Raw genomic sequence first — 18,260 nt, forward strand, 5'->3', positions numbered from 1 at the left:
AAAAACATGGAAGCATTGACATCAATTATTTCGGGCACAAGTTTTGGAACATATGCGTATATTCTTTTATGAAAAAATAATGTTTTACTTGTCTTGACAGTGCGTAGCGTTCCAGAATTCGTTTACAGCATTTTTGGCAATTGCTATTCAGTTATTATTCATGTATGTGATCCCTCGACAAGTTCTATAGACCGAGCTGCAACGTGCCCCCCCCCCCCCCCCCGAACAATATTTCCCTCTCTCTCTCTCTCTATATATATATATATATATATATATATATATATATATCATAAGAAGCCAACAAACAAGGCCACCAAGGACAACACAGGGGAAATTACTTGTACTTATTAATTGAAATAAAGAATTTATACATTAATGGAATAGAAAGTGGATGAAAAAACAATTTGCCGCAGGTGAGCAACGATCCCACGTCTTCACATTACGCGTGCGATGCTATATCAATTGAGCTATCGCGGCGCCGTCTTCAATCCATGCAAGCATCCACAACGATCCACGACGTGGAATCGTCCCCCACCTGCGGCAATTTGTTTTTTCATCCACTTTCAATACCAATAATTTATCATTTCTTTTTCAATTATTGAATACAAGTGATTGCTCCTGTGTTGTTCTTGGTGTCATTGTTTGTTGCCTTCTTATGAGATTATTATTACAAATCGGACCCCTCGGTTATCCCCCCTTCTTATCGTTCATTATATGTTAATAATACAGATTTTTTTTTTTTTTTTTACACGAAGCCTACAAACGCCGCCAACGTGGCGTTATTGCAAAGGAGTTCCTAGGCGAGGCGGACATACTTTACCGCTAATAACGTGAGGATCCAAAGATTTAGGAAAATTGTATTGATTAACTTTTTAATTAGTGCCATAAGGGCAGTTGTGTAAAAGGCGAATTTTAAGGCAGTCACATTTTAATGCGCCCTCGTCTTCTAAAAATCTTGAAAGTCGCACCCAATTCCAGATTATTTATCATCGAATTTCAACGGTAAATCCAGACATTATCGAAACCGAGCCCCGCAGGAGCGCAGAAAGGGCGGGTCCGCTATCATGTCACACTGATACGCGCCGTGAAGACAAGCGCGAGGAATTTGGAAATCCAACGACACGGCCAGTCGCGGTGGCTACTGATTACGTCACGCTTTACCTGGCAAGCTTGTGCCGCTGTGTGTCGGGTCAGGATTCGCCGCGGCATGCTATCATTCATACTTCAGCCATGCTTAAATTTAGCCCACGCAGATTATTTACGGGGCGGTGCTGTCTGTCACGCAGCAGGACGCACTCGGTCTCGATATTGCCTCGATTTGCCGTTGAAATTCGATGATGGATATATTGAATTGGGTGCAATTTTCAAGATTTCTTTAAAAGATGGGTGCGCATGAAAATGTCACTACCTTCAAATTTTCCATTTAGACAACTGCCCCAAGGTACTAATAATTAATTAATTAATCTTCGTTAATTTGTCTTCTGAAGTTCACGTTATTCGCGGTATAGTACATCTGCCTCACATAGGAACTTGTCTGCCAAACTGACACGTCCGCTGCACTCATTACATTTTTTCATAAAAAAGCTATATTGTCTGAAAAGACACACTGTATATGCGGGCAATGCCGCAAACCATAGTGTCAATTAAATGCGAGAAACGTCTTAATGTGTGTGGTTCATTCAGAGGCAGTTGACATTGCTTTTCAAACTGCTCGTAAGAAATAGCTTCGCTGAAAATTGGGCGGAAATTAGCTGCAAATGTACAGAAGGTCTGGTGCATTTTTATTGTGTTTTTTTCCCCGAGCCATGCTCGTATTGCAGAATCTTTTTCACATTACCCCTCCCTGGTCCCTTAAGGGCGTGGTACAACATATGTGTCCCAGTTAATGGAAGAAAGAAACAACTAAAGAATTGAAACGGCAAATACGTCAACTGGGCACACCAAACCGAGGATTCATTCCACTCTGCTAATTAATCTACGCTGTAGTACCGGCACAGTTAGTAGCAACGACGGCGTAATGTAACTTTCTCAAAATCAGTCTCCTGAACGTGCGAACTAGATCACTGCAGGGGGGGGCACCAGCATAATACTCGAAATTTACGGCGCTGCACGGAACTATCGCTCTGTATGAAAGGACGCATCGATCTCCGGGACCCTAAAGGACGAGAGACGCTCGGCTCCTAACATGCTTGAATTACTTATGTTTGTCGCGAACTGTTCTTACGTCGTGCCGCGAAGAGACGCATCGCTCCTCCTCCACCAATACATCAGCCATGCTTTACACTATAGAGACCTTTCGTATCTTGTCTCTCTCTCCGTCTCTCTATACTCGATACATTTTATTTAGAATACACAATTGGCTAGTAACGTTCCTAATGTGAAACTGGTGGCTTGACTTCAAACACTGACTGCTTTAGATGCGAAGCTTTCTCTGCCACCTCTTCGCAACTTGGCGTGTCGTCGTCTGTTGTAGCCGAGCAGACGATGCCGATAGTCTAGCCATCGTACTGTCACTGTCAGAAATACGAACGCGTCGACGCCGTTCCACGGGGCTCGGCACCGGATGCGCTGGTATATACGGCTGACCTCGATTCGACGCGTCCGGTGCCGAGTCACGCGAAGTAGTAGGCGCTCGAGAACATGGCCCGTGAATAAAAGTTACCGTTGCTCTGCAGGGTAAGCCGCCGCGGCTGATGAGCGTTACGGGCACGTTATGGGACGTCTTCGCCGCTGAAATCCTCTGGGGTTTCATGGTAAACGCGATGCGCCGTTTTGTCTTGCCGGCTCATCAAACAAAGCACTGCATGATGCGATGATTAATTAACGACTGAATGCGTCACAAGCCTCATTCAGCGTTTCACTTCGACGTCATATATTATCTCAGCACGTCGCTTCGCATTATATTTTCTTTCTCACTTTTCCTTTTCTCGTAGTCAAATTTGTTTTAGAGCCTTCGAACAGGCTTGCGCCTGTTGATAAGGACAGTCACCTCCCACCATACGCTCAAGATTCATTTGCGACCTGCCTCGAAATCGACAATACAATGTCGTCACCGCTTTCGGCAGCATGCAACGGCTTTAGCGACATGCATTATAATCTCCAACTTCCACCGAATTTTTCACACATTATCTGTATGGAGGTCTCAATAAATTAAACAAAAATAACCGTTGGTCCACGCAGCCTTCAGGCCGTCCTGCTATCACTTCAGATTTTTCGTCCCACATCCTTTATTTCTTAATTGACTTTTCAGAAAAAAAAAGAAATAAACTGACAGTGAGACAAAAGAATGCATAACCAAGACACGTGAAGGCGCTGATATTACACTGTCTTTCGTAAGAATCCTGATGCTGCACTTGTTAGACTGTAGACTTGGTTTTCCTTTCATTCTTTCCTTCTTTCTTTTCTTTCTATTTCTGATCTGGTGAGGGAAGCCTCGTGTTAAAATACAAGAGGAGAAAAGCGCTTTTGCACATACACCCTCCATCACCATCCTTCGAACTATGCACAATAAATACTTATAGCTCACTCTACGCATAATGCAGGTCGCTTCCACTCTCCGTTATTTTCCCCCGAAAGTGAGAAGCATGCCAACCCTTTCCATCGAAATAAACTGATGAATATAGAAGGGCTCGCATTAAGCGTATAGAAATCACCCAGAAGTTGCATTGTAGCGCACAGAACATGTTTACAGAGCACGGCAGCATAAACACAGCACCGATTTTATTTTAGTGGTCTCGCCCATACAATAACACTAATGAAGTGGCATACACCGTAATTTAACTGGCGACAACGCACCATGGACCTATGCATGAAATTGCAACGTTTACCCAGTTTTACTAGACGTGACGAAACCTTCCCATGTCTCCTGCGAGTAACGTTTCCTTTGCAAACGCCTATTCATTCCTAATTGGAATGGCGGACAGTGCCAATTGCAACACACGAGGTTTGTAAAAGAAGCCTTAAAGCACTTCATGCGTGGCTGGCCATCATGTGAAGTTGAAAGGCTTGACTTTCGGGCAGTTCTAGGGCAAATAGATGACAGGGCTTTTACAGAAGACCGAGGCCTCGTGTATCTGCGATCTGCAAAGCCACAAAAGCGTTGCCGCGCTTCTCGACTTGCGCCAGCCTATGTCACCGCTCGCGCCCATCTAAACGACGAACGCTTCATTGCGGGTGTGTCCATGCATTCTATGAACTTCCCTCCTTCACATGTTCCAGTGTCCTTTTCTCCATCCCTAGTGTAGGGTAGTCAACCGGAGCTCAGCCTGGTTAACCTCCCTGTCCTTCCCTTATAACTTCTATCTCGCTCTCTCTCTCTTTCTCTCTCGGAGGGCCACTGCAAAAGGCGCTTATTTACCTCCGTTATGTTCCATAGCCCTCTCCTTTGCTCGTGATCTATCGACTCATGCTGAGCGAACTCACTTGGGCAGCAGCTGGTAGAGAAGGTCCTCGGCCTTCCGCTTTTGTTCGAGGTAGTCGGCGGTGCGCTCCTCGACCAGGGACTCGAGGCTGCTGGCGTACTGCTCCAGCCTGCCCACCAGCGCCTCTAGCAGCGCCTCGCTCGCGCTGCACGGAAGACTGCGAACAAAACACACGCAGTCGTCACTATACAATGAGGGGGAGAAAATGGTACTTTAAGACCGTGATTCGCACAGCCGCCCGTCCCATCACTGTCACCGTTTAAGGCATCGGTCTGCGTCATCATGAGAGAGCATTTTCTCGCCGGTTGCTCCTCAAAAAACGGGATGCCGACGACGTTGGCCGATGTCGTAACGTTGTCGGCATGCCCCTTTTGAGAAGCCACCGGCGACGAAACGCTCCCTCCTGATGCCCTATGGTGCCGTGATGGTGACCGTGATGGTAACCGTGATAGTAACCGTGGCGGGGTCCATGGCGGTGACCGTGGCCGTGACGTCACGGTGACCGTGACAATGGCCGTGACGATGACCGGGCGGGACGGATGACGGCTGCGTGAATCAGGCCTAAGAAGATTTACCACCTGAGAGAGTTGCCACCTGAATACATAGGAATGGAAGAATCGTTTTTCTTTGCATCCAGCGCACTGAATTCGATGAGTTGTGTTGCATTTAAACTAAAGATAAAATCCACCGATTTTAGGAAGTATATCTTTAATTCATTCCTTCAATGACTGAAAAGTAATTCTTCAAAAACACAAAAAATTCAAGCACTCACGTATCAAGTTTACAACTCTAACTCTGCAATTAGGAAAGAAAATAAACGATATCAAAATTCCACGAACAGGACTTCTTGAGACGGACATAAAGTGGACAAGATTGGTGTCTCATAAGCTGCTCGCTAACATACCATTTATTTGTAAGACTTGAAAGACCATCCCTCTCTAAAGCTTTCACGTGAGCTATCAATATATCTGATTTATGAGCTTCAGATTCTCTAGCTTATGCAATTTACAGAACTGCGACATCTTTTCCGCGTAGTGAGATATATATGGAGTTGCAAATTTCTGGCAATTCTTGCAAAAAATCGGAGGCCATAAATCGCACTTTTCGTTCTTACACTCGATAGACTTACAGATATTTTTTATATGCAACGCATTTCATTCAAACCAATTCAGCGGTATAGCCTAACCAGAGCAGTCCTGCATTTCGCACCTACTTCACTAGAAATATCCGAGTAGGTTCCGAGCTAGAGGTTCGTCTGGGGATGCGGGGCTAAAATCGCTATTTTCCCCAGAAAAAAAAGCGCATTTTCTAATTTTGTTTATTTTGTATTCCCATGGGAGCACGTATAAGGAAGCTCATCACCAAGTTTGATTGCAATCTTCGCCGCAGAAACTGCGAAAGTAAGTTAACCTCCCTCGCCTTCTCGAAGCCCCTTTCCCTTTAAGAGGGGATAAATAAAGTTTCTCTCTCTCTCTCTCTCTCTTCTCCTGACGGTGACGTGCGCTCGCCGTCGGGAGCGCAAATGAAAGCTATATTCAATACGCGGAGTGGACGCCCGCGTTAAGGATTTGTTTTGCATCCGGTACTCGCGATAGCGCAGGATATGCGTCTAAGGCCCCAGTAGCTGTGGTGTTCAGCGGCCGCGCACAAGATCACCAGTTAGATTTCAGTTCGGGGCAGTCGCAGTGCGATAGGGGCAAAATGCAAAGAAAGAAACGCTAGTAAACTCAGTTCTAGCGAGGTTGAAAGCTGGTCCAGTTGTATACACGATACAAGGTGAACAACCAGTTAAAAAACGTGGCAACGTACGCGGGCACAGAAGATGGCGGGACGAGACTTTGCTTTTATTGAAATTTAGACGATATACAGTTGTCTAGGTGAAGAGGGCTAAAGGTGACAATTCACATACAGCAATATACATACACTGTACATTCAAATCAATCAAATTAAAAATTTATACTAACTACAAACATGTTCACTTGACCAAAAAACAAACAAACTAAGGAACCGTAACTGGATATCCTAAACGACAATACAAAAATGTTCACTTGACAAAAAGAAACACAGAAATAACAAGTGAATTTTTATTTCAAGAAATAACAAATGAATAACCTAAATAAATTACTGGAGGTTATTTATTTGTCATTTAGTGTAATAATCAGCTTTTCTTGTCCAGCTCGTACCTCCGTCTTCTATACCTGTTTAGGTTGTGCTTTTAGCTGATTATTATACCCTCTCTCGTGTTGACTTAGACTCAGCTTTCGCTTGAGTTCATTGATTTCACCTCATCGGCATATATGCCCGAATGTGCCCCCGTGAACAAACGTACACGGATCAGAGATGGCCAAATAAAGCTGCTTTTCTCCTCTGCCTGTGTATCTAACTTCAAATTGAGGACAGGAATGCAAACTTGGGAATTGAGAGCTTTCCAGTTCCCTCGTATATTTCTGTTCACTTATGTTATTTATGACGAAATTCAGTTTTACAGCCAAGCTGTAAAAGTTGCTTGGATCTTTTTGTGTCCGCGTGCGAGGCCTTTGCTCACACAGAAATGTGGGCCGATCCCAGAGAGAGTACAGAGAAGCGGGCACAAGAGGCATCGCATGACAAAGAACGCTTCGCAGTTGAGCTTCGCGTTCTTTTCTGAGAAACCCGCACGGGTTTCCTTTGTAGCTTCTTGCTACGTTCGGGTGGATGACATTATTTTTTTCCTTTCATGACACTTCCTCCACCTTGCGGGATTCCGTAGAACTGATTTTCCATATTCTCTGTCCCTGTGCTTCGGTTAATTCGCTAATCGATCTGCTAACCTCCTGGTTAGCTCAGATGGTCGAGCGATCACCCCGGAAAGGCGCTGGTCGCGGGTTCAAATCCCGCACCAGGACGAAGCTGCCCTCAACTGCGAAGCGCTGCCTTTTGAGAAATCCGTATGGTTTTTCTTTGTAGCTTGGCGCTACATTCCGGTGGATGACAATTTTTCCCTTCGAAAATATTACACAAATTCGTTTTCTTTTTGTGAATTGCACTGCTCGTTCAAAATGAAAGGAATGTTATGTTGAAGTGAATGAAATTCGCAATCTGTTTGAAAGCGCAGAAGGAACTATGTGTCTGTTCTTGCATACACAATTCACTGCTTCTTCGCCGAGCTCAGACCGGCCGGCTTTTGTCACCGGCAAGTTGACACCTCATCAACTCGCACTCAAACCCGAGCTCTAAGTTCCCGCCATGCCCGGCCAGAAGTACGGTCGAACATCTTCTGTGGGGCTGCTCTGCCTTTGACACGGTCCGAGAAAAGACACTACACTCCCTAGGGGGGAACCGTCCTGGCACTTGCTCGACCCGCTATCGCCCATCGGCCCTAAGGACTCACTCCAGCTCTGGCGTGCTTTTTTGGACTTTTTCAGGGAAAAGGAAGGGCCTGGCCGCCTCTTTGCAGAGCCGACCTCGGGACCCCTTCACCTCGAGGAAGAAGACAGCACCGGTCCCCCTCCCCCATAGAGCACCCCTTTTCTGCCACAAGGCTTCGCCTATTAAATGCAGAAATAAAGGCGTTTAAAAAAAAATCACTGTCGTATTGGGTTAGTTTCGAAATCGAAGCTAAGAAGTGCCCTAATTCACTTGTAGAAAACTAGAAGAAGGTCCGTTCATTTTGCTTCATAAAGTTCAATTCGGTTTGATGTCCTTCAAAGACATCTGATTGGCGTCGCAGAAAGATCTGAGCTCATCAAATGCCGCTACACTCATACCAATACAGTAAGGGTTCGCAGTGAAACGCGACGAATTTTGATGGACGGAACACGAGGTCCTCCACTGGTGTTTGACAAACGTGAGCAACCAGTGTTATACGTGATGATAATATTCAAGTTTTCCGAAATTTTTAAGAATTGGCCGTGCCGGATAGCATGATTCTAGTCCTTGAGCTAGATCATTGAGAAAGGCGGACATTACTTGCCCAATAAATCGAACCACGTATTCAACTAATTAACAAAAAACACGATTAACTTCTCCACTAATTACTTCACGGCACATATTGTTTTTTAAGAAACCTAGCCGGTGAGTTTGCGAGGCATATCCACTTGGAAGGAATTTCCAGAATGAATCCAGTTTGGAGATATCCGCCATCAAGCTCACCGTAAAGATGTACTGTTGTTCCACTTACTTTTTAAACAGGACGCTCTTTTACGTAGTGAAGCACTGAAGTAACTCGAACGCCCATGTATCTCATCACACACTTTGCGAAATAATATCTCGAAACTGGTTTCATCCTGGTGATTCATTTCAGATGGATGCGTCTTGCAAACTCACTGGCTACAATTCGTAAATTGCGGGATGTGCCGTAAAGTAATAAAGAAGTAAATTAGTGAGTTTTTGGTAACTGGTCTATTATGTGTTTCGATTTCTCGCGGTAGCAATGTCCGCCTCTTCGAGCAACCCAAGCTGATGGACAAGAATTATGCTATCAGTCACGAGCGAGGATCCAGAGGACTTAAAAACGATCACTTCGTATAAACCACGCGTCTGCTGTTAATACGACTCGCCGTGCTGGCGCGACCGTTCTGCGCACCAATATTACAAGCGCACTAGCGTTGCTGCTGAGCTGCTACCGGTATGTTCTGGTCTGAGCAATAAACGTGACGCTAACATAATCTAATAGTTGACTGGGCGCCAAATAACGCCAACGTTTCTTGGTCTGTCTAATCTCGTGCACCATCGAGTTGCAATGTCTGCAATGCCATTGGTGGCGCTCCTCGCGCCAGCATAGAGAGACGCCTGCTTGTGAGACGCCAGGGAGCTGTTCTCCTTCTGCCGAGCCAATGCCTCCTTGGCCGAGCAGTGGTGGGCGCTGCGTTGCGCTACCATGTACATACACCCGCGTATAGTTCGTAGAGTTTGCACCCACAGTTTATATAGGCACCGGATGGCCGTCGTAAGGCACCGGCAGCACGCTAGAGCACTGGCACGCGATGCACGCGACGGAGCAAACGCGTGCACGGCGCTACCATTGATTTCGCACTACGGTTTCCAAGGCCTGACAGACTGGAAAACGCATCTTTCGGCCGTCTATCCCCGAGAAAGGGCGTCCCTTGCACGAGGGAGGCAAGTCATATCCATGGCAGAAGGTAGAATATGAATCAGAAAACGAGCGCAAAAATTGCGATGCAAGTGAACCCCGCGAACAAAGCTCACCACGACAAGCTAGCAGCTGGCCACTCCGGTAGTTTATGTTATTGTGCTGCGTACGTTTACCTAGACGTGTATTTAGTTCGAATCCATGTAGATCAACGAAGCAGCAGAAAAATCCCGGAAAAAGAAGGGGACGAACGTCTTTACTGCATTACTTTTTTTTTTTTAGCGTTTGGTCGTTGATTGCTTATGCGTCGATACGTTTCCGTTCCCCCGTCCATTTTCTTGTTTTCTTTTTTTTGCGATGCGTCAACGATGTTAATGTCTTCGCGACTACCCGAATTTTCAGCCTATTCGATGCAGCTTGGCCCGACAAGAACTGGCCGAAGCAACCGGTGCATCTAAGGCTGGCGTTGACAGCCCGTGTAAACACGCCGCAATGTTAGTGTTCGTCGTCAACGCAGAGCACATAGAGACCTAGGACGGCTTGCGCGAACATTTAATAACGGAAATAATAACGAATTTGAAAACGCGTTCTTATGCGGACTAGGCGTTTTCTACGGGACATTTAGAAACGCGCTCTTGAATTCGTTATTATTTTCGTTATTAAATGTTCGTGCAAGCCGCCCCTGAAAATAAAAAGACGGAGCCACTTAAATGAACACAAAAGGACTGCCATACAAATCCCAAGTTCGCCTTCACTACCAAAGCTGCGGAGGCGAAGACGCACGATTTGCTTGGAACTGGAAGCCCTTGCGAATGAATGGCTCCTTTAAGCGCCTATGGCTCGCCCGATGCATGGTTCGACGCACTGACGAAGCTGACGTAACCGGACGCGGCCAACGCACTCCGACTCGCCCGGCGTCAAGGGACGCCCGCCCGCGCGCCGATAGCGTCGGGCTATAAACGTGCATTTAACGATGTTGTAACAACTATACGTGCGGATAACTTGAAAAAAAAGAACATAAATTATGGGGTTTCGCGCGCGAAAACCACGATCTCATTATGAGGCACGCCGTATAGTGGGGGACTACGGAAATTTGGACCACCTGGGGTTCTTTAGCGTGCACCTAAATCTTAGTACAAGGGTGAGTTCGCGTTTCGCCCCCCATTGAAATGGGGCCGCCGTGGCCGGTATACGATCCCGCGATATCGAGCTTAGCAGCCCAACACCATAACCACTAAGCAACCGCGGCGGTGCGGACAACTTTCTCAGGCTACGAAGGAAAAGCTACGGGAGCGTGGCTGCTGCACATGTATTACCGCGCCAAGTAGTCCGGCAGTGCTTGACAGGGCTTTTGGTTGCTCGGAACAGACGCTGAAACGGCGCAGTTTCCACGTGCGGCGGTTTCGCGTTTCCCCAGACGCGGAAGGGAAAAGCCGCAAAATAGGTGAACGTTTATAAAGTATTGTAGGACACTGCTTTTAAACTCAGTGACGTGTTCTGTCTTATTTACCTGTTGCTAATGAGGTGTTTGTGTTTTCCCCCTACGTAAACCAACGAGAATTAAAATATGGGCCTCTTTTCAGAGGCGCTCTCATGCGCGCTCTGCCTCCGTTGCTTTCCCTTCATAGCCACAGAAAGTTGTCCGCCAGTATAGGCAAAAGGAGAGCAGCGTCGGAAATGTATGTACCATTCCCTACGAACCACGCGTACCCAGGTTTTCTGGGTTTCGAGCTGGTGAGGCCGCGATGAAAACTACGCAACTGAATGGCTTCACCAGCTGCAGTCATGTTTAAATAACTGTTCGTGAACGCAAAACCACAACTTGTTTGTTCTTAACTGGTTCTACGAGGCATTCTGGCAACGCAAAAAAAAAAAGAAAGGAAGAAACGACAGCCCATCAACCAACGTGGCTGGTTCCTGCTGCGCCAGCCCGGATGTCCCAGGAATATTCGCGGCGCCGCTGCATAAAGGCGCCACCAGTGAAAACGCTTCCGCGCCTGATGCCTATACTCTTCTCTTCTTTGAGTAGATGGGGGCTGGGGGAGGAGAAGGTAGGAGGCAACCACATGCATGCATGTATTGTCAACCTTGCCGAATTTAGCCGGACAGTCCTGACTTTTGCGTAAGTGTCCCGTGCCCCGACCTGACACAGTCAGCACGGCCAAATGTCCCGAATTTTGCTTTTTATTGCGATAGCAATTAATGCACACTCCAAGCGCATTTCTGCCGTGGCCGTTGCCATGATGTTCCGTATAAAGTCCAAGGGGGATACACTCCCCACGCGTCGTATGCTGTATGTGCGAGTGAAAACACGCGAGGCAAGCCGACGATCGCGGCTCAATCTGGCGCGCGCGGAGGAGGAAAGTGGAAAGCAAGCGCGCCGTCTTGCGTCGCGCGAAAGGCCGTGGCGGGATGGGAGGTAGGGACGAAGGGCGGCGTTGTGCTCCGGCAGCAACTGCGTATTTCGCGACCGGGCGCAAAGGGAACTGACGATCAGGCCTCCATCTCGCGCTCGGCGTAGAGGAAAGCGGAAAGCAAGCGCGCCGTCTTGCGTCGCGCGAAAGGCCGTGGCGGGATGGGAGGTAGGGACGAAGGGCGGCGTTGTCCTCCGGCAGCAACTGCGTATTTAGCGACCGGGCGCAAAGGGAACTGACGATCAGGCCTCCATCTCGCGCTCGGCGTAGAGGAAAGCGGAAAGGCAGCGCAGAAGGGAGGAGGTGCGGCTTCGACTCCGCCAACAAGTACGTACCTTGCACAGCCGCGCGCGGTCGCGCCCACCGTTCGTTGAAAGGGATCTGCAGACGGCTCATACCTTCGTGCGCGCTGTGTTCTCGCCGCTCTTGCGCTGAAGCGATAGACAGCAGGAAGGTCACTTCGCTCGCTGCTGCTGCCGCGCGAGCACACACCAGCGTTTTGACAGCGAGTGTCCGCGCTCATGGAGTGTGATGTGTTCATGTTCGCTTGTGCGCGCTGACAGCCCGTGCTCGTTAATTTAGTTGTGTTTATGTTTGCATATATATACGGCTGATAAAGCTGCTATAATTACTTCGTACAGCTGTCTACTAATTTCCTATAGGAACTGATGCTTCGCCTCTCGGGCGAAACTGCGACCTTTTTTTCCTACTGACTAAAGATAAACAGAGTAGATTCACTTTTTGTAATGCCTCACAGCTGGTTTCCGCATTCTTTTCGTGTTGTACGGCACTGTCATAAAAATAAAGGAGGTTTCGTTTTAGCAGTGATTCTAGTTCTCATGTAGGCCCTAACCGTTCATAGTACCACTATAGATATTGGTAGCCGCGTGATTCAGGGAGCTTGTTGTACATTATGAGACGGTGGGACTAAAAACAATATGCGAGGACATCTAAGCACTTAGGAGTTGTGAATGCGAAAGCATTATTGTCCATTCTAATGAAGCTAAGAGGTCCTTCGAGTTACGAACTCCTCGAGGGCAAGCGAGCGCGTCGAGACGCTTGGCAAATTTTGATTTGGCCTTACCGAGGCGCAATTACAACGCAGGCGAGAGCTTGCGCGAGCAAGGAACGCGCAGATATGACAGGTTTCCGCGAGCGAGAGCGAGGGTGACGTGGCGTCGCGACGATGCCCTCTCCCCTCACGCGATACCGCTGCAGTAGGGGCACCCTTTCGCCCACTCGGCTCCGTCGAGGCCCGAGCCAACAAGCGCGAACCAGTGTCACGGCGCCCAGGACGTGGCGTCGCAGCCAATGGCAAGTTTCGCTGCTAGAGACGCCGCCGGCTCTTTCGTTCAATGGGCCATGTGACACTTTACCACCAAGAAAAAAAAATGCTCAAATTTGTTTCACGTACAGATTGGCGGCTCCTGGCACAAAAAAAGTCAGACTTCGTCAGCCGCCCTTCCCCTTCTCCGCCCACCCCGTCCCGACTTCATCCACTTGAAAGTTGGCAACCCTGGTGCGTAAGTGCGTGCGCATGTGTTTAGTTATGTACAATTGTTGGGATAGCAGGCAATAGCCAAACTTCCCAGGCTGTCGCGCTTAATAAACAACAAAAGATGTCATCTCTGCAGTATAAGTGATGTTCAGCCGACGGTTACGCGTAGCTGTCCAGTCTCGAGGTAACTTGTTAGGTATATGATCATATTTGCAGAAAATTGGGTCGGTTTCTGTGTGTGTTCCTTTTACTATTCGTGTAAGTTCGCCTCGCCTGCTCGGGTCCTGTATTGGGCCTGGAGCATCCTGTAAATAAATAAATAAATAAATAAATAAATAAATAAATATGTAATGCCGTGTTTAACCTTCGAGACCAAAACAGTCGTGTTGCATTCCAGACCGACACTAAGTGCGTATTGACTGAGTTCTGGGCAGTATCTCAGATATATGTATCTGAGATACTATTTTAGATACTCTTAGGGTATCTTCTATCTGTATCGTGATACGTCTGGCAAGAAGTGTATCAGTATCTGCATTTTCGATACATCAAAGAATGCATCGCATATCTTAAGATAGAGAAGATACTGCTATCGCAACATCACCGTGCGAAACTATAAACGTTGGTTGAACTCCGCTTATCAACCTGGCACTGCTGCCACTAAGCCACCTGAATAAAACTAAAAGCAGTGGCATTCTTTTATCTTTCCGCCAAAGCCCTCCAGCGAAGGCAGGCGATGAGGTCTGCGCGTCCCTATTGGTGGGGCAGAGTCACGTGGTGGCGCTCGCGCCGTCTCGACAAAAACAAACGGGCGAAAGTCTGCGCGCAGTCGACCTTTTATTTTCTTGATCTTTTGTTGTTAGTTTCGTCGATGCCATGACATTTGCTCGTAGCCACCGTACTGTGCTGCGTACACTAATGCGTGCGGCGTCCTTCGCGCAAATTCTGATCTCGCTATAGTGTCGTTTTCGAAGTTTCTCTTGCGTGGTGCTTTTTTACGAAGTCTGAAGTATGCTAGATGTTAGGAAGGGGATTCGAGAAAGAGTATAATACAAAATACTCCGTTTTTCTCGTGAGCGCCCACACGAGCCATTTTAAGCTATTTTCCACAAGCACTGAATTTTCTCTTCTCTGACCTTAACAGGGAAGTTGACAAAACTTTATGCTTAAACGTCATAGCTATTAGTGGTGCCGCCTGTATCGTGTTTCTACGTAATCAATTTCGTTGTGTGATGCGGAACCGCCTTGCTCTTTTACTCAGATATATTTTCTTTGTTTACCTCACTCTTAAATTTCTTACTGTTACAAATCACCAGGTAATCGGAGGTATGAGAGGCAGTAGTGTGAAAAGCGGCGGCATCCTGCGACGCTTTGTGCCACTACAATACGTATGACACGTTCTTGGGATGCGCAAGTTTTCTCGCAAAATGAAATTCTTAAAAAAAGATTGCACGTTAATGAATATGTCGCTAAAGAACGCTTTACGCCAGCAGATAAGTTGAATATGAAAGGTCATTGCACCTTTTTGTGCCCTCTGTATGCACGATGGGTCACAAAAAGTTGTAGCACATCACGCAGGGTTATACGAGGGCACATGTATGTATTTTCGTCATTTGGTAATAGCAGTTACGAAAGCGTTGTGATTACTGTCGTATACGCAGATTGATTCGGTTACAACCTTACACAGAGCGTTTGCCAAAGTTAAATCTATACACGACCGTTGTTGAGTCCTTGAGTGGCTGGGATTGGGGTGGCACTTCGAACCGGAATCTTCCAGCACAAACTGAGTGAACCACTTCTTGTCTGGTTTTGAAATGTCCACATTGAAGTCCCCAACGATGATCACATGGGTAGCGTCATCAAGGCTATACCATGCAAAGTGCGTGGTCACGAACTTCTCGATACCCCACTTGGGTGTGCTTGAACGCGGTGGGTATAAAAATTCCGTCTTTCATTTGTACGGCACAGACATCGCCACAGTTGGTGCCATTGTCCTCTTGCGATTCAACGTTGTGTGGTTGTATACATACTTTGTCCTTTGCGTATATGCTGCGTGGTGCAGCGCGAAGCGGGACAAGGGACACAGAAAAACGAGGATAAGCGCTTACTGCCACCTGAAATTTTATTGTCTGATACAAGGTTATATATATATATATATATATATATATATATATATATATATATATATATATATATATATAGATAGATAGATAGATAGATAGATAGATAGATAGATAGATAGATAGATAGATAGATACCAACTATAGCACAAATCATCACCCTTTTAAATTGTGTATATGGCCATACCTCTTTCTCGTCAGTCTATGTGGTGTTCACAAACCCTTCCAGTATACCCATCGACTTGAAATAACGCATCTTGATTGGTTTATTTCAGTTATTATTATTATTATTATTATTATTATTATTATTATTATTATTATTATTATTATTATTATTAGGCGCACAGTGCTTGAAGCCTGCTTCACCCTGCCGCGGGTCTGGCCGATATTGTACTATCTCCGGGATCGGTCCACGCTAACCCTTATTTTTATTGTTGACGCACTAACGCAAAAATACGAGGAAACCTTGATTTATTTGATTCTATTGTTACTGTTGTTATTGTTATTTTTGTTATCGTCGTCGTTGTTGTTTATAGTTTACGGACAAGGTAAAATTCCGCAGCGATACTAGCGCCATTAAGGAGAGGCTTCTTACTGACGTAATTCGATGACGGCCCTCTAGCTGGTGGCAAGCGGAGCAGCGACTCCCGCGAATTTTGAGACACTGAGAGACATGTGATTCAAATAAAACAAGGTTCGTCAGAGTTTTCCAAGCAAGCGTTTTTGTCTACGCGCGTTCGCCGCTACACTGTACAGATATATAATTAGAAATTTGCGAATGCATCGAAGTATCTTAAGATACAAATGAGAAGTGTCGTATCGGATGCAGTAATTTGGGTAGTTTCGTGTATCTGTATCTCAAATACTTTTTTGCCCGAGTATCTTGTCTTGTATCATGGCGCGATACAACTGCAAAGGTTCATCGACCGTCTGTAATAGCACTTCTTTTTTCTGCATAAGCGTGTTCGAACCATTCGCTTATTTTCTCCCTTTATCTCATAAGCTGGGCAGCACGTAATTGTTATCGTTTCTCCGCACAAGTGGCACGTACCCACCGTGGGGGACAGGCCATGGATTGGGCGGATTGCACAAAATTAGTAAAGTAGTTCAGAGGGGAGAAAAAAGAAGTAATGCAGTTTATCCTTCCTTCTTATGCATTTGTGCTTTTCTTGTCTTTCTAAAAAAGTAATATATAGGTAAATATAAAGAACACGTTATCGTTTCCTTAAGGATACATCGACTGAGTAGCGAGGGCGCCTGTAATTAGCTTAAACCAATTTCTTTCTTAAGAATTTCGCATAATGGTGAGCTAGGTGAACGGGGGAAAGAAAGCCAGAAAAGAAAACCAGAGAACTCATACTGAGGAAGGACTTCGAGGCGGGAGACTCAAAATGAGCGAGCTAAAAGCATATATACAAAGCAATACATTATAAGATGTACTGGTCTCAAAAGGTAAGCGTAACAAAAAGTAAGAACAGTTGGAGGTGGAAGAAAGCACTCGTCGATGAACTCCCTCTTTCACCGACCATCTTCAAGGGGCTGTTTTTCCGTATCTTTAAGAAACGATAAAACAACAATATTGCATTAATATTCTCCACTGTGTTCATCTTCTGGAGGAAATGAGAATGGTATAATTACACGTTTCACTGAAAGAGTAAAGAAAACTTCTTCATGCAATAAAAGCAGAACTAGATGTAAGGCGTAAGCGCTCAGTGGTTGGGCTATCTGGCAAGTTATCAAGAGCTCGGTACAGTCTATGACGACATAAGTTGCGGGAAAATGAAAGGGAAATTCTGCGCTGGGTTTCTTGTAGCACTCAAACAGAAGAGGCTAGCTTTCGCCAGTGTTATTTCGCTTGCACGAATTATTCTTAAAAAAAGCATGTTTCACAGAAGGTCAAGTAACTTTTCAAATAGGAAAAAAGAAATATTACTGACAGTGTCATACACGGAGCTTCTCTAACGCATACCCATACCAAATATATATATATATATATATTGAAAAACTCACTGTTGGAATGGTGTTCGCAAAATGCTGCATAGAGAAATAGTTATCGCGCATATTTGGTATGGGTATGCGTGAGAGAAGCTCCGTGTATGACACATTATATATATATGTATATATATAACAGACTCATCCATCAAGTTTTGTTGCTACTTTCCTGCGCCCGTAACATGCAAGCTGTTTTTTGTTCCACATTTGCTTGATTTAGGACTCGGCGATACCTACAGCGACAGTGCAAACGCTGAAATCAGAGCATTTTATATTTTCATTTGCTTCCGAAGTAACTTTGCGCGCAGACTGAAGCGCAACGCATTAACAATTTTCGACAGCGTATGTCACGCAAAAACACCTATGCTGTTAATTTGTGACTGACTGGGCATGGAGAATATAATGTGCGCGTTTATGATATACATAAAATGACGACCCTAAAAATAAAAACATGGTTTATGCTTTCTAAAGCTATGAATGAAGAGGATACATCTTAGTGCAATGCAATTTAATTTCGTTTGCAACTAAGTGCGCTGTCCAACGGTCTTCATTCGAAATATAACGTAAAAATAACCATTCATACGTGGCCCGTGCAAATGTTAAAGTTCCATTAAAATTTATTCTGTCTATTTTGGAAATATATCCGATGGCTCTTTATAAAATTTACTCTAGGTTAAAAGGTGCGTTTGCAGGCGATTTAACTATTTGGCACCCCCATATCGAATAGGGGTACGAAGGAAACGCCAC

At 45.8% G+C, this 18,260-nt stretch overlaps 1 protein-coding gene across 2 annotated transcripts in view; it reads right to left on the reverse strand.

Annotated features, from left to right (window-relative positions):
• The window catches only part of LOC126530835 (atrial natriuretic peptide receptor 1-like), a 363,348-nt gene that overhangs the window by 195,777 nt on the left and 149,311 nt on the right, over positions 1–18,260 (reverse strand). For both annotated transcript variants that reach the window (XM_050178130.3, XM_050178129.3), the window contains one exon: positions 4,423–4,578. In XM_050178130.3, the coding sequence (XP_050034087.1) occupies positions 4,423–4,578 (156 nt within the window). The remainder of the gene's footprint in view (positions 1–4,422; positions 4,579–18,260) is intronic.

The sequence above is a fragment of the Dermacentor andersoni genome, chromosome 5 (genome assembly GCF_023375885.2).
Source record: "Dermacentor andersoni chromosome 5, qqDerAnde1_hic_scaffold, whole genome shotgun sequence".
In the NCBI taxonomy this organism is placed as follows: Eukaryota; Metazoa; Arthropoda; class Arachnida; order Ixodida; family Ixodidae; genus Dermacentor; species Dermacentor andersoni.